Here is a 14,134-nt window from a genome sequence, read left to right as displayed (position 1 = left end):
TCTAGTATGAACATAAAAATGTCCCCATCAGGTCAGCCTAACAGCCCAATTAATTATATCTGCAACAGCAGAGACCCCGTAGGAGGCCATGCAGAGGATGCCTGTGTGGCCACCTCCTGCAGTCCACCTGCAGCACTCCCAGCTGCTGGAGAAGGGACAGAAGCAGAATATCCCTCTTACCGTCCAACTGCCCATAAACTTCTCTCATACCTTTATGACCCTGAAAGGCTCCAGAAGATATGTGTAAAGCAGTATTGTCTCTTACCTGTTTAAAACCATTCTCTTCCAAGATTCATTCATTCATTCATTCATTCATTCATTCATTCATTCATTCATTCATTCATTCATTCTCTTCCAAATTCCCAAAAAAGACAATTCACAAAAGATACAGCCACGAAGATTGTATTTATTACTATTAGAACAGAGGAAAAGCTACTTTACTGATTGATATTTACAAATCTGTTGGCAAAGACAAAAATATCCAGTGTCTTTTATGAGCATGTTTTACAACCCTTGCTAGAATCATTCACTTTTACTAGCAGCAAATGCCTATGGTTTGATTGACTGCCACTGGCTGAGTGCAAGAAGTAACATGGATCACCACTGCAGTGGCTGCAGGCAAAGCCTGACACAGACACAGGCACCTGCAGCCCGAAGGAGGGCAGGTCCCACGTGGCTGCTCCAGCCCTTGGCAGGCAACAGGACAGCCTGAGCTTGTTCAGCAATTCAAATCTCAGGACAGCATGTCAGAGCTGGTAACCTCTGCCTGTCTCTACACTTCTGGGGGAGTAGCTTCACATGTGAAGAACAAGTTGTTCAGCACTACCGAAGGACAGAACAAGCTGAGAGACATCAAAGCATGGAGATGGGTGTGTATGTGAAACAAATGCTGGCACATTTCGTGGGCATGCTTGACAAAGCTTATTTTGACACGGGAGCAAGATTTCCTGGACCACAGGGTCATATGGTATGAGGAACCTTTGTTCAGCTGGGCACAAACTGAATTCCTGTTCTGGAGTTCATTCAAACCCATCTGAACATAGGCTCTGGGAACCCTCTTAGAAAGACTCTGCACATGGCACCACACTGGCACTGATTCAGGCATCAGCTCTAAAACTCACTGTGGGCAGGGCTCAGCTCCCCACTGCAGTCTGGAGAGGATGATCCCAGGTGCCCACTGGAAAGGGAGGGGGATACAGAAACACAAATGCAACCTTGCATGATACTGGCAGACTTTGCACTGCAACAGTAATCCCAAAACACACTTTTTTTGCAGCAGACCTGCCTCCAGCAAGGAAAACACCTCAAAGGAAGAGCATGGATACCACAGTTGACTACAGGCAGTACCAGCATTTCTCAAGCACACAGCACTGCTGCTGCTCTGCCTGGAAGGGTGTACCTGAGCACAGGAACACTCCTGACTGTTGTGAGTTTCTTTAGACCTGGGCTGAGCCTGAAGGGTGGGTCAAACTGGTATTTAGTTCCTGGCAGAGTAGTCTGGGAAGGATGTGGTATTAGGAAGGGGGGTGCAAGGAGCTGGAGCTGTGAAGGCTGCTCTGAGCATAGGCTCAGGAGCTCCTCAGCAAAGCTGGTGTCAGCTCATGCTGTCTGTAGCAAACAGGAGCTGCAAGGCCACTGGGGTCACTGCTCCAGAAGATATGGCCCTCATTAAGAGGATGCCAAAGTGGTTGTTTAGCTGTTTGTTGTTAGGTGTGTGGCCTTCCTGTTGTGCCCAGCATCATGGTGTGGGTGGGTACTCAGCACAGGGCTGGTCTTACATGCTGCTGCACAGCCCTACAGTTCTTGAACCTCTGCACTTTCACAGCCCTTTATCAACAGCACCGTGGGACGCCAGAACAACTCTGACACCTCCAGCCAACAGTCTGCAGAGGTGAACAAGGCTGGCCCCATAGTAGTAGGATTATTCCTGATGAGACAGCACCTTCCCTCGGACCAGATCTTGCCACAGCACAGGAGTGACGCTTTCCTACATCAAGCCAACTCTGCCTCCAGAAGGAAAATGAAGAGTCTCACTGCCACATGTAGCAGTTCCTCACACATACCACAGCCCTTTCACTGAGCTCCCAGTCTTGTGGCTCTCAGGAAGAGGATTGCACACTGAAAGGCCAGGAACTGCTAAACCTGACCTGGCATGCCCAAGGATTTCCTGGTGCTGACAGAACCAAGCCTTCCAGAAATGTCCAGTCCTTGTGATCATACATTGGGAGATGCTGAAGGGCTAACCCAGGGCATGACAACAGTAAGGACAATGGAAGAAACCTAAGTGGAGAGGAGAAGACTTAATCTAGCAACTCCTTAGAGCAATGTTTTGCAGTGTGGGGCCAGTGGCTCAAACCAGCCCTTTGATGAAGCTCGTGTCCAGGTGTACTATCAGCATGCGGAGAAAAGACATTTCTTTGCGTGTGTTCTCAAAGATAACGCGAGGGTCGTCGGACTGGCAGCGCAGGCAGTTGGGGGCCATCACCATGGCCAGGTTATTCACATCCATCTTTGTTCTGCCCACATTTGATGGCTGAGCAAAGATCTGCAGATAGCAAGAACACATTCAGATGGAGCAGTGGGAAAGGGCAAGGAAGTCCAAACACATGGCCCAAGAAAAGGTGCAAGGAGAGCAGACGTAAAGCCTGCCTGAAGGACAGTGCCCCAAGTGCCACACGTCCACAGAGAAGAGCACTGTGCTCTGACATAACCAACAGAGCAGCAGCCTTGGCAGACAGGAAACCAACCCCAGGCTCTACAAGATGAGGATCAGGGTTTATTGCTCCCATAAGGAACAAGGCCAGCAAACACCCCTCCATCAATCCCACCTTAATACAGATAAGAGATCTTAAAATTGTGCTGATGGTCCCACCACAGCTGTCCCACTAACTGAGCCTCACATGCTCCTGGCCCCAGTGCAGGGCTGTGGGGGCTGCCTACCTGCAGGAAGTGTATGAGGTAACACAGCACCAGTCTGTTGAGCTCCGGCAAAAGCTGCACCACAGCCACAGCAGCATCAGGGTTCTCATAGTTGCTGATACACTCTTGGTAGAACTGCTGGGGGATCACAGGCTCCTCCAGCTCCCGATACCACAGCTTGAGGAGAGAGGCTGGGCAGAAAGCAGGTGCATGAGAACAGCTCTGGTCACTTCCCCACGCCCTTCAGGGGCAAACTTGGCAGTGAGAGAGATGGCAGAGAAGCGATTTCTGTGCTTGTGCTGCTTCACCTTGATACAGTCTTGGCTCTGAAATGCTCAGGGACCCAAGCAGACCAGTTAGTGGCAAATACTGGCTGCTACCTACCTGCTCCTCTAGGAAGCAGCTCTGGGACTGCCTAAAGAAGAGAACAAGGAGACCTGAAAGACCCCCACCACTCTGCTCAGCTTGCACAGCCTTACTACATCAGAGACAGAGATTTCTCCCCACACCCAGTGTTTCCTCTATGGGCAGTGTTTGGAAAGGCAGTGAAAAGACACAGAACAAAATCCTGGTCAGTGCAGACAGCTTGTGTACACATTGCCAAGCAGCAGCACACACACTGAGCTGCTCGTGCACCTGCCCCTCCACACTGCACCGTGGCTGAGGCTGCAGCAACACACCTGCAACAGTCCTGTACCTGGTACGTTGGGGTCACTGAGACTGTTTGGGATTCTCCACTGATCCACCTGCAATTTCAATGCATTGACTTCATCTATGTCACCTGGTATCCTGCAGAGACACAGAAAAGGTCCTTTTGAGTGAGCCAGGCAATGTGCTTGGTGAGGCAGCAAAGCACGGCTCCAAAGCTGCTTCTGGGGCCTTAGGGAGAAGGGAGCAGGGAGAAGGCCTCAGGCACCAATGGCAGCTACAGCAGTAGTTCCTCAGAGAGAAGGGGGTGCTTATTTTTATACACCATCTTGAAGTGGGGGCTCTAACTAGCTCAGATATCAACTACCTCTGTTCTCAGGAGTGAATATTTTCTGTAACCAGCCTTCTTTGCAGCGTGTTCAGACCAAAGACGAGCAGCATCTCTGGCAAAATATAGTTATATATATACACACATCTATCTATCTGTTATCTATCTACCTATCTATCAAAAAATTTACCCATACAAGGTAAAGTGAGCCTTTTAACAACTATCTTAAGTTTAGGTACTGAAAAACTAATTCAAATCTTAAATGCAAAACAAAACCACACACAAAGAAAACAACAAAGAAAACCCAAACCCAAAGCAGAGTCCCCCATGCTCACCACACAGATTCTGTGTCTCTCTTGACTCCTTGAGTCTTCTGCAGCACTGAGGCTGATGTGCTGCATTAGATAAAGGGCTCTGCCAGGATGCCAGGGAGGGAGCTCCTCCCTCCCCTACACCGGCTAACCACCATTGCCAAATCTGATGAAAGCTCATCACCCTGCCTGGGGATGAGTTGTCCACATAGTTAAGTCACACCTACACCAGTCCCCTCTGTGCTAACACATGCAAACTAGCTAATGACACTACAAGAGGTGAATCTTGAACCTGAGGAAAGTCAGATTTTGTCCAGTCCACAGTGAAGCGCTATTCTTAGGGAAGAGGAAGGTTGTGGAGGTCGATCTTGACTTCTTGGCTATGAGGACTGACATGTGGTTTGCTCAAAAGTAGCACAGTACTGCAAAAGCTCACCTGAAAATCCCCTCCGTCTGTTCCCCTCCCAGGGCCAGGACCTGCTGTGATAGCTGTGTCTGCACCCAGGGGAGCTTGTTCCCTGGATACATGTCCTGCTGCCGCAGCATGATTTCCTCCAGGGAGCTGCCGAAGAGCGATGGCGTGAGGATGGCATTCCTGGCATGCGTTATCTCTTCCACTGTTGGCTTACGGAGGCCCTGAGGACAGAGAAAAGCTTTGTGCAGCCATGACACAGCCAGCCCACAGAGAAAGAGTGACCCAGGGATGGGGATGGTGAGTGGCCAGGACAGAGAAGACTGACCCCCAGTGTGGGCACCTTGTCACCCTCCTGGCAGCATGGTTCTTGTTCTGCTGCCTAAAAACAGGGGTGGGTCTATTCATCAGGCCCACGAAGTGCAGAGGAGACCACTTTGGAGAATTTGGGCCGGTTTTGCAGAGATTCTGTTGCTGTGTTTTGCACAGCAAGGGGACTGCTCTGGCTGCAGCTCCACCTGCTGCAGGAGGCAGTATGGAGTGGAGCCCGGTCCAGTCCCAGCTGTGGGAGGTCAGCAGAGGGCACCCATATCCTAACCCAGCATCGGGCAAGTGCTTAAGCCACTGACAGGTGTAAAACAGTCCTTTGGAGATGGGAATTCCAGGTATTTCCAACTCCAGGGAAAGCTTTGCTCTCAGAGGTGCTAAAACCTGAAAAGTAGGCATTGGTACCTGTTGCTTCTGACAAATACCAACACTTACAGGGGGATTTGAATGTCCTCTGGCAGCAGTTTGGAAAAGCACAGAGCTGTCGCAGGGGGAACAGGCTGCCCAGCACAGCGGCCTTCAGCAGTGATCCTGCAGCCAAGTGGGGAACATGACAGGGAGAAGCTCCCACTGAGCCCTCTGAGGGTCAGTGGCCAGGGCTGCACTTGTGTGCAATGTGTGTTTGGAGGCTTACTGTCCTGCCCCTGGCAGGATGCCAGAAGCCTTCACCCCTCTCAAGGTATTTCAGCTAATTTCTTCACTAGGCAAAGTTCAGATGGCAGGGAGTCCCCAAAGGAATTTCCAAAAAAAAAAAAACCCGATGACTAGATCTGGCTCAGTGACCTAGAACTGACAGGCCATCTACCACTTTTCATGGCCACAGGCAGAACCGTGCAAAGGGAAGAAAGGAAGATTCCAGACAACACAGAGCACAGACTCCCCTCTGCACCACCCATCTCTGCTGTATGACTGTTTGAACTGGGAATGAACAACTCTGCAGTAAAACAGCTGCAAGACCCAAGCTCTCAGTGCAAAGGGAGACTTTTCCCTCACCTGAAGAAACAAAATTATGAGTATCCCGTGCACAGACAGCTCCTTATACCCTGGAAACAGGTAAGTGTTGGGTTTGTCTTTGTCCCTGAGGCCAGGAAGTAGGCAGCCATGCAGATACCTGCAGAGCAGGCACTGGTGTCTGCCAGAAGGATGGCAGGAATTGGACAGCAGCCCTCTCCCACACATTCATGGAGAAATGTACTCTGAGCAAGCCTCCCCCGCTCACTCTATCTCCATTTCCCATCACTGAATCAGTGGTGACCACCAGAGTCCCCCAGGCAGCCCCCAGGCCCCACAGCCAGGGCAACTGCTCACCTTTTTGCCTCCAGTGACGGCTACTTTATGGAGTTTCCGGTAGCAGTACTTGGCGTAGGTGCTAATGGGTAGACCTGGTGAGAAAGAGGAAATGAGTGATCAGCCCACAGCACCATGCACTGAAGCCCTTCAGAGAGCTCCAGCACAGCAGCTCATTCTGGCACAAGCAGTCCCCTCAATACACAGCCCACTGCAGCAGGGCGGGACTGCCAAAACTTGCATTGAGCACCTTGAAGTCTCCCAGTCCCACGGCAGACAGTGTCAGTGCATGCTAGGGCTTGGGCTTAGAAAGATTAATCTCCAGAGTGAAGGTGCAGCTCTGCACCTCCCATCCCTGCTCCTGCAGATCTCTGCCTCTCGCACCCGGAGCGCACCTGCCCCACCCTGACTCCACACGTGGCACCCATTCAGCATTCACAGCCTGGGCACACACACATGCCTGGGCCCTGGCCTGCTGGGCACAAGCCAAGGTTGTTTATTATTTGAGAACTTTGCTTCCTTTGCTAGTGAGAGAGGAGCAGCAGAGAAAGGTGTGTGGGGACAGAGTGGCAGCACCAACAGTGACCTCAGGACACAAGAAGAGGCGTGGGGAGATGATGGGATCTTATCTTCCCAGAGATCTGCAGAAGGTTTCCTCACATTCCTGCCTGCAACCTTCTCCAACACAAGCCTGTACCAGGCAGCTCAGGCATGCTCTGTGAGACAAGGAAAATGGGACACACCAAAGCCTGGGAACTGTACCTCAAAAGCTGCTGCCCTCCACCTCCTCTGTTTGTGCTTGGTTCAGTGTACTCTGAAGGCAAGTGCAAGCCACCATTCACAGAGATAATCCTCCCGTGACACCAAGAGAAATGTTTGCAATGACAGAGCACTGACTGCTGAGAGAGTTTTTCCAAAACCATTGGCCTTTTGTTCTTGTTCAAGTAAAACCCAAAACTGCTCACTGAAAGCAGTGAATAGATCTGCGCTATTTGATTCCCTGCCAGGCCTAAAGCTTGCAGCACAGTTCAAATACTTGTGGCGGTGAAAGTCTACATTCTAGTCAGATGCTGGGCATTTCACATCAGCCTTTCACACAGCCTATGGCTTAGGTATGCTGACTGGGAGCTTGGATGTCTTCAAATCCTCTTAATGCAGAGGGAGGACAAACTCTTCCCAAGCAGAGGTGGGAGATGTGTTATCCTCTTAGCCAGCAGATAAACCACAGTCCTTGGCTCCTCTCGATGAAACAAGCACCTCCTGCCTCCATCAATCTGCCTCACAGCTGGAGCCACACCAGAGCAGGTACAACATCATTCCCATCTCCCACAGGCAATGGGAAGGAAAGCCAGTTTAGGGAATTTCTCTCTAGGGAATATCTAATGCAAAATATTCACTGTAAGCAAAAATCCTGCTAGGCATGACTTACACTGGGAATATATAAGGATTAAAAGGAAACAAACCAAATGAGATGCCCTGTGATGCTTTACTATCCCAGGTTACAGCTTCTGCTGACCAATGTGAGACATACCCTGAAGAGAGGTGTCACCCTTCTCAGAGGGAAAGGGGAAGAAGCTGGACTGCATCTCTGCATCCCAGCAATTTTGCAGGAGACAGCACATTCACAATTAATAATAGAATAATTTTTTCACACTGTATTTAGACATGAAACACATAATCACCCTAAAAGCTTAACAATGTTTGCAAAAGAAACTGGTGTCCTGCAGATTCTGCATGGCTGATGCATGGGCAGCAGTCAGACACATCTGCTTGAAGCCTATTTTGTATTTTCCCAGGAAGCTCCCAATCTCAGAAAAAGCCTAAAACCTACATCCAGCACTTTTTGCAGCGAGGCCTCCTGCTCCCATGACAACCATGTACAGCCTCTGACCCAATGGGGCCTGCTGGGGTCACATGTGAAGCTGACCAAATTTAAGTAACTGAAAAATAAACTTGCTACATGCTCAAGAGGATGGAGGAGTTACTGTCCATAGACCTGAATGGCCAAAAAAGAGGCAAAAGCCCTGAGGAACAGGGTAAGCAGCACTCATCCCAGAGGGCACAGACCAATGGCTTCCATGCAGTCTCCCTGCTCCAGAGCAGAAGCCATCTGCCCCAACATAAGTGTATAAGTCTTCCTGGCATGTGCAGAGTGGGATGGGCAACAATGGAGAGAGACATGGAGAGGCCAGGAGGCACATGCTGAGCTGCAGGAAGGCACATGAGGGAGAAGAGTAGAATTTAGCTTTAGCCTCAGCTTTTCCAAACCAGCAACGTGTCCCAACCATCTGCTGCTTTCAGAACGCTCAGCTAGAGACTGACTACCGGCGCTGAGCTCATCACGCACGCTGACATCTCCAGACATGTGGGCCAGGTACTCCCTCCAGCCTCTTGCTGCAGGGCTGGGCAGCTTCATCTGCACTACCTGGAAAGGGCTAATCCTGAAGGCAATTCTGTGAGCACATAATGAATCTGAGAAATCCAAGATAATCTGTTATTCCCTGTGGTATCACAGAAGCCTCAGGAGCTCAGGAACAGAAGACTACTAACAGCCCACATAGTGAAAAATAGTTTTCAAAGGAAAATATTTCTCCATATTCCAGCCTAGAAACACACGTGGACAGCATCTTAAAGAACATCTCCTTTTAGAAAAAGTTAAAGTCCAGACTAGACACATGCAGGAACATACCTTCTGAAACTGACTTAAATGCTTTCCTGCGAAAAAAAAAAGTCCTAAAAATTCACCAAAAAGTGTGGATTTAGGACCTGGCCATAGAATACGTATTTTAGCACTACAGAAAGCTGTTGTCTAGATATTCCTCTGATCTACCACAGCGTTTTGGATCTCAGCCAGAGCAGGTTCTCAGACCAGGATCCCATCTCACTGCACTCTATAGCATAGGGGTAGGTGCTCCTGAGCAGGTAAACTGGGCTTGGCACCAGCAGTGCTGCTCTCCTGGCTTAGATCTGCCCAGGATCCATTTTACATCACTGCTTTAGCTCCTCTTTTTCACACCACCAGTGTTTCCTTCCACACCCCAACAATGCTTCTGGATCACCATTCCCTATATGGGAAATGCCATGTTCATGAGCCAGACAAGCCAGCAGCCTGCACCTGTCACCAAGATAAGACACAGATACAGGATGTCTTAAAAATTGGTATCTCCCTTCAACAAACTCCGAGCTAACACCAGGTGGGCACTACCCTCATGCAATGTTGTACCTGGACCATTAGCCATCAAAAGACAGACCTCCCCTCTTTGCATTTGTCCCATTTCTTTCTAAGCCTCTTTATGCTCTGAACTGTGGGGGCTGGTGGGCCAACAGGGAAAGAACCCACAATACTCCCCTGGACAGAAAACCCCTCAAGCCACAACCACCCTTCTTAGGGTAAGGAAAAAAGCTTCTCCCAGCAGTCCGCGATGCGCAGACTCAATGCATCCCATTGGCCGTTCCCACTCCCTCCACCCCGTGCCCTCATCCCATTGGCCCTGGTGTTCTGCTCTGCCCCTCATGATCCCTGTATAAAACCCTGCCTTCCCTGCCAGAGTGGCTGCTCATCCCTGGATCCCTTTACGCAGAAGCTCAATAAAGGCTCTCCTTGGAACCCCACACAAAGACCCTGTCTCTCCTTCTGTGTGCCTGGATTACGGCAGAACTGAAACCACCCAGCATGAGCGTAGATGTGCCTGTGCCCCTGAGATGTCTTCTTCAAGATGCTTCTTTGGGAAGGTCATGGCAATCTGAACAATGTTCTAGCCCTTTGGGATTTCATTCTGTGCTTCAGGACAGACTATTATTGAGCCTGCTGCCCAACACCAAAACCAGGCAGCTTTCAGCTCTCCTACAGCACACAGTGAGAAATTTTCCTCTTGCTTTCCCCAGGTAATCTTAAGTTTCTTTCATCCCATTGACCATCGCCCCTCTTCCCTCCTCCACGTCCAGCTCACATGTCACCTTCCCCACCTCACTCATCAGCCTTGGAGGGACCCCTGGGCAGGACATACAGAGTGGGCACAGCATGACTACAGCCAAGAGCTGCTTTGCTCTCTGTCCCTTCCCTGCAAGCTCCTGATCTCTCTTTTGGTTTCTGACCACTTCCTAGCAATGTGTACGTGTTTACAGAAATTCATATACTAGCTGGAAAATGTCTTTCCCTCCTCAAAAAGGCTCAACTGGGACCTCCCCCTGCACTTGCAGTTAGAGACCTCTCCCCCAGTTAAAAGCATTGCTTTTGGTGACACAACATTCTCTGCTGCTCGATCGCTCTGTTTGTCACTCTTGCCAGATCCCTCTGCACCCTTCATTTTTATAGCTGTTAACAATTTTCTATCAACACTGAGTTGTCAGCTCATGATTTGTCTCCTTGTACAAATCCAAAGACCAGCTCACATTTCTGTGGGATCAGCAGACAATCCTCCTTCTGAAAACACAGCATTTATTCCTACCCATTCTTCTTCTGCCTGCCAACAGGTTATTCATGCATGAAAAGACCTTGAACCACATTTATATTTCATTTATTCACAGAGAATTAAGCTAGAAGATGAATACTGCAGAGGTTAAGTGTGGGAAACTTCAGAATTCTTTCTTTGGGTATATGTCAGGTGGTAAATGTTTACTCACCTATGAGCTTCTGGACTGAAAGCAGTATGTGCACATGTGTGGGGATTCACTGCTTCAACTCAACTTTTCACTGAAAGACTTACACAGATGCCTACTTATCTTCTACTCAGTTCTGACCAAAGTCAGTGCATTTGATTTCCTTATGGATTTCCCCGCTAAACTGATGCTACAGCATCCATAAGCATCTTAGTATTTCAGAGCCACTAAGAAACTTCTCGCAACAGCCTTGCAGCTTCAGGTGCATCCTACCCACCCCTCACACATCTGGAAAGCACGGCTGGTCAACCAGAAGTAGGGGCTCCAGGGAAAAACCTGACCTTTCCAGCCAGCAGCAGAGAGAACATGGCATGTTCCTGCAAGATTTCCCCTTACTTCAGGTGCAATTCTAAAGTCAGTCTCTAGGAAAAGTCCTCAGAGTTTCAGTCACTGCGAAAAAGCTGTTTTGAGTGAGCTGCCAGCCCTGCTGCCTCCTCTGTTAAACCTCGGCAGAACAACTCATAGCCTGGTCCCTGCCAGAGCAGCCTCCTGGGCCAGAAAGACAGACAAGAGTAAAGAGTCTCAAGCTGCGCCAGGGCACATTTAGATTGGATATAAAAGAAAATTTCTTCATTGCAGGGGTAATTAGGCACTGGAACACAGGCTGCTCAGGGCAGGGGTGGAACCTCCATCCCTGGAAGTATTAAGAAAATATATGGATGTGGCACCTCAGGACATGATTTGGTGGTGGCCTTGAGAGTGCTGTGGGAACAGCTGGACTAAATTACTTTAGAGGATTTTTCCAACCTTAATGATTCCATGATTCTATGAAAGGTAACAGTGTGTGTGACCTGTCACCAGAGCCCCAGCTGGGGACACACAGGTACACACGCACAGCTGACTTTCAAGTGCTTCCTTCTGGAAACTCTATGAAGTTATCCTAGCATGCCTTTTTCATAACATTTTTAATATATATATATATATATATATCTAAAAATACGTATCAGAGGCAACATAGAAAATCCTGAGTTGGAAGGGACCTACAAAGAGTCTAACTGTTGGTTTTTGTTTGTATTTTGTTTTAAATTTTAAATTTAATGTTTGTTTTTAGGTAAAAACTACATCTGTTCTCCTAAGCACATCTCCAGCACACACAATTTAGACATGGTATTGCACAGAACAGCCCACTCAGCCCACATCACGCCCTGCTGAACAGAACAATCTCCATGGAGTTGTCTCATAAAGATGTCTTAGTCCCTCAGAGCACATGCAAAATGAATTTTCAAAGGCTCAGAATGGTCTGAACTCTCCTGGGCCTGAACATGAAAGAAAAAACACATATTCCTACCAGAAATATAATCCTTCGATGCAATTGCAGGTCTCTGCTCTGAATCCCACCAGAGACAGAGAAACAATGAACACTATTAGTGCAAGAGCTTCAACCCAGGGCTGTCCTCAGCCCTACCCCTTGACTTGCAGCTGCCTCATGAAACAGGGTGACACAGCAGTGACACAGGGAAGCCACCAGAGGCAGCAGCTGTCTGCTGGGAGTGCTCAGGAATGCAGGAAGCTGGACTCCAGCCCTCAGAGATTAAAAACACGGAAGCCACTTGATATAAACTGCTGAGGAATTCACAGGGCTAACTGAAGTTTCCTTAAAGCAATATAAAAAATATTGAATGGACTTTGCCTAGTAAGGCTTTAGTCAGATAAAGTGTTATCCTGACCCCAGCAATTAAACTAAGTCTGGAGGAATGTGCGAGCTCTTGTTCATTCCGCACAGATGCCAGGGCAAGCCCTGGGCTGCAGAGCCCAGAAAGTGTGGGCAAGGGAAGCCAGTTCTGGAGAGAAAAAGACAGTGTCCTTCACCAAGTACCAGCATCCTCCAGAAAGAGCCTCGGGTCAGGCAGTGATTTACAAAATCCATTAAGACAACCGAGACAGGTTCTTTTCAACACATTGGCTCATATGGCTTCTGGCTTCTAGCACCAGAATACACTCCAGGAAATGTGGCATGCACAGATCAGAGGAATTACAGCACCAAATCTGCATCCAACTTAAAATCCCTCACACAACTTGCACAATTGTGACGGAAAGGGCCCTCACCTGTCCCAAATGCAGCCCAGCTGCCACTCGCACTGCTGATCCATGCTCTGATCTAATCTTGAACACCAGCCTACCACCAGATAAATTTTCCCAAATCCAAGTCTCTGTATTTAAAGAAATGGTTTGATTTTCAGCAGAGCTCAGCATTGCTGCCTGCCTAAAGTCAGTGCAGACCTCTCTCTCAGCTTCCTGTGCCTCTCCCTACCTTCATCCTCTGTGTTTTGTTTTCTCTTTTTCCTGGATTTTGTGATCTTCTTGTTTTTCAGATCCACAAGCTCCTTGATGTGCTGGGCAACTGAAAATTCAGAAGAGAGTCTCAATTAATAATGTGGTATATACTAAAATACCAAAATACAGAACTGCCCTGAGATACGGCAGCCAGCCTGACTCCAGCAATAAGAAGCTCTGTCAGGGGAAAGGTCCTGCACCACAGCCAGCTCCCAATGAACCTGAATGAGGGCTCAGAACATTCAGCTTCTCCTGAAAAGTTCCACTTGAAAAGTTTATACCTAATTAAACTTGCTAAATACCAGCAAAAGAACCATCTTCTCAATATCTCAGAATACTCTTCATTTTTGCCTGCATTCTAGGCAAAGCACAGCTGGAGGAAATGTTTTTGGACAGAAGTGACAATGGCTGAAAATCTTTATAAAACAAACTAGTGCTGCACAACAGGCAGTTCAGTGAAGAAATCCCACATTAAGGCTAAAATCATAAAAAAGAAGGCAAATATTGCCAGTGTAGCACTTGCCCCTTGGTCCGATCTCTGCCACCATGCTCATGAGCAGGGGCAGAACTCCAGTATCTACCCTGGAGATCTGGGGGGGCTTCAGAGATCAAGAGGAAAATAGGTGCCTAGTTTCTGGCCTGAGATTGGACAAGATACAGTGCGTGTGGCTGAAATAGTGGAAATAAGCCAATAAATACCAGTTAATACTCTTCAGGCTGGTACTTTGCTTTTTTTCTATTCTTCACACCCCATCCCCCCACCCTCTCCAATCAGATGCTATAGCAATTTAAAATTGGGGTAATAGCAGAATATAAGCTGGGCTGGTCCCCAAACTTCTGAAAGACACATAAATTTCATCTCTTCACACTAAAAGCCTGTGTTCTTCAGGATCCCCAAACAGGCAAGGTCTGTTCTCAGTGTCTCCAATGGCTCCCTTAAAAATTTAGATGCTAACAATCCTTTTATTT

At 48.5% G+C, this 14,134-nt stretch overlaps 1 protein-coding gene across 1 annotated transcript in view; it reads right to left on the bottom strand.

The window, feature by feature from the left end:
• Positions 1–386: 386 nt before the first annotated feature.
• LOC102071142 (rho GTPase-activating protein 39) overlaps positions 387–14,134 on the bottom strand; it is a 52,792-nt gene continuing 39,044 nt past the window's right edge. The window contains exons 5-10 of the mRNA XM_074553408.1: positions 13,143–13,232; positions 6,254–6,327; positions 4,643–4,842; positions 3,617–3,708; positions 2,941–3,110; positions 387–2,545 (exon numbers count right to left, since the gene is read on the bottom strand). Of these exons, the coding sequence (XP_074409509.1) occupies positions 2,351–2,545; positions 2,941–3,110; positions 3,617–3,708; positions 4,643–4,842; positions 6,254–6,327; positions 13,143–13,232 (821 nt within the window). The 3' untranslated portion in view covers positions 387–2,350. The remainder of the gene's footprint in view (positions 2,546–2,940; positions 3,111–3,616; positions 3,709–4,642; positions 4,843–6,253; positions 6,328–13,142; positions 13,233–14,134) is intronic.

This window comes from Zonotrichia albicollis, chromosome 17 (assembly GCF_047830755.1).
Source record: "Zonotrichia albicollis isolate bZonAlb1 chromosome 17, bZonAlb1.hap1, whole genome shotgun sequence".
Taxonomy (NCBI): Eukaryota; Metazoa; Chordata; class Aves; order Passeriformes; family Passerellidae; genus Zonotrichia; species Zonotrichia albicollis.
Note: the sequence above shows the minus strand (reverse complement) of the source record. Positions and strands in the feature narration are given on the sequence as shown.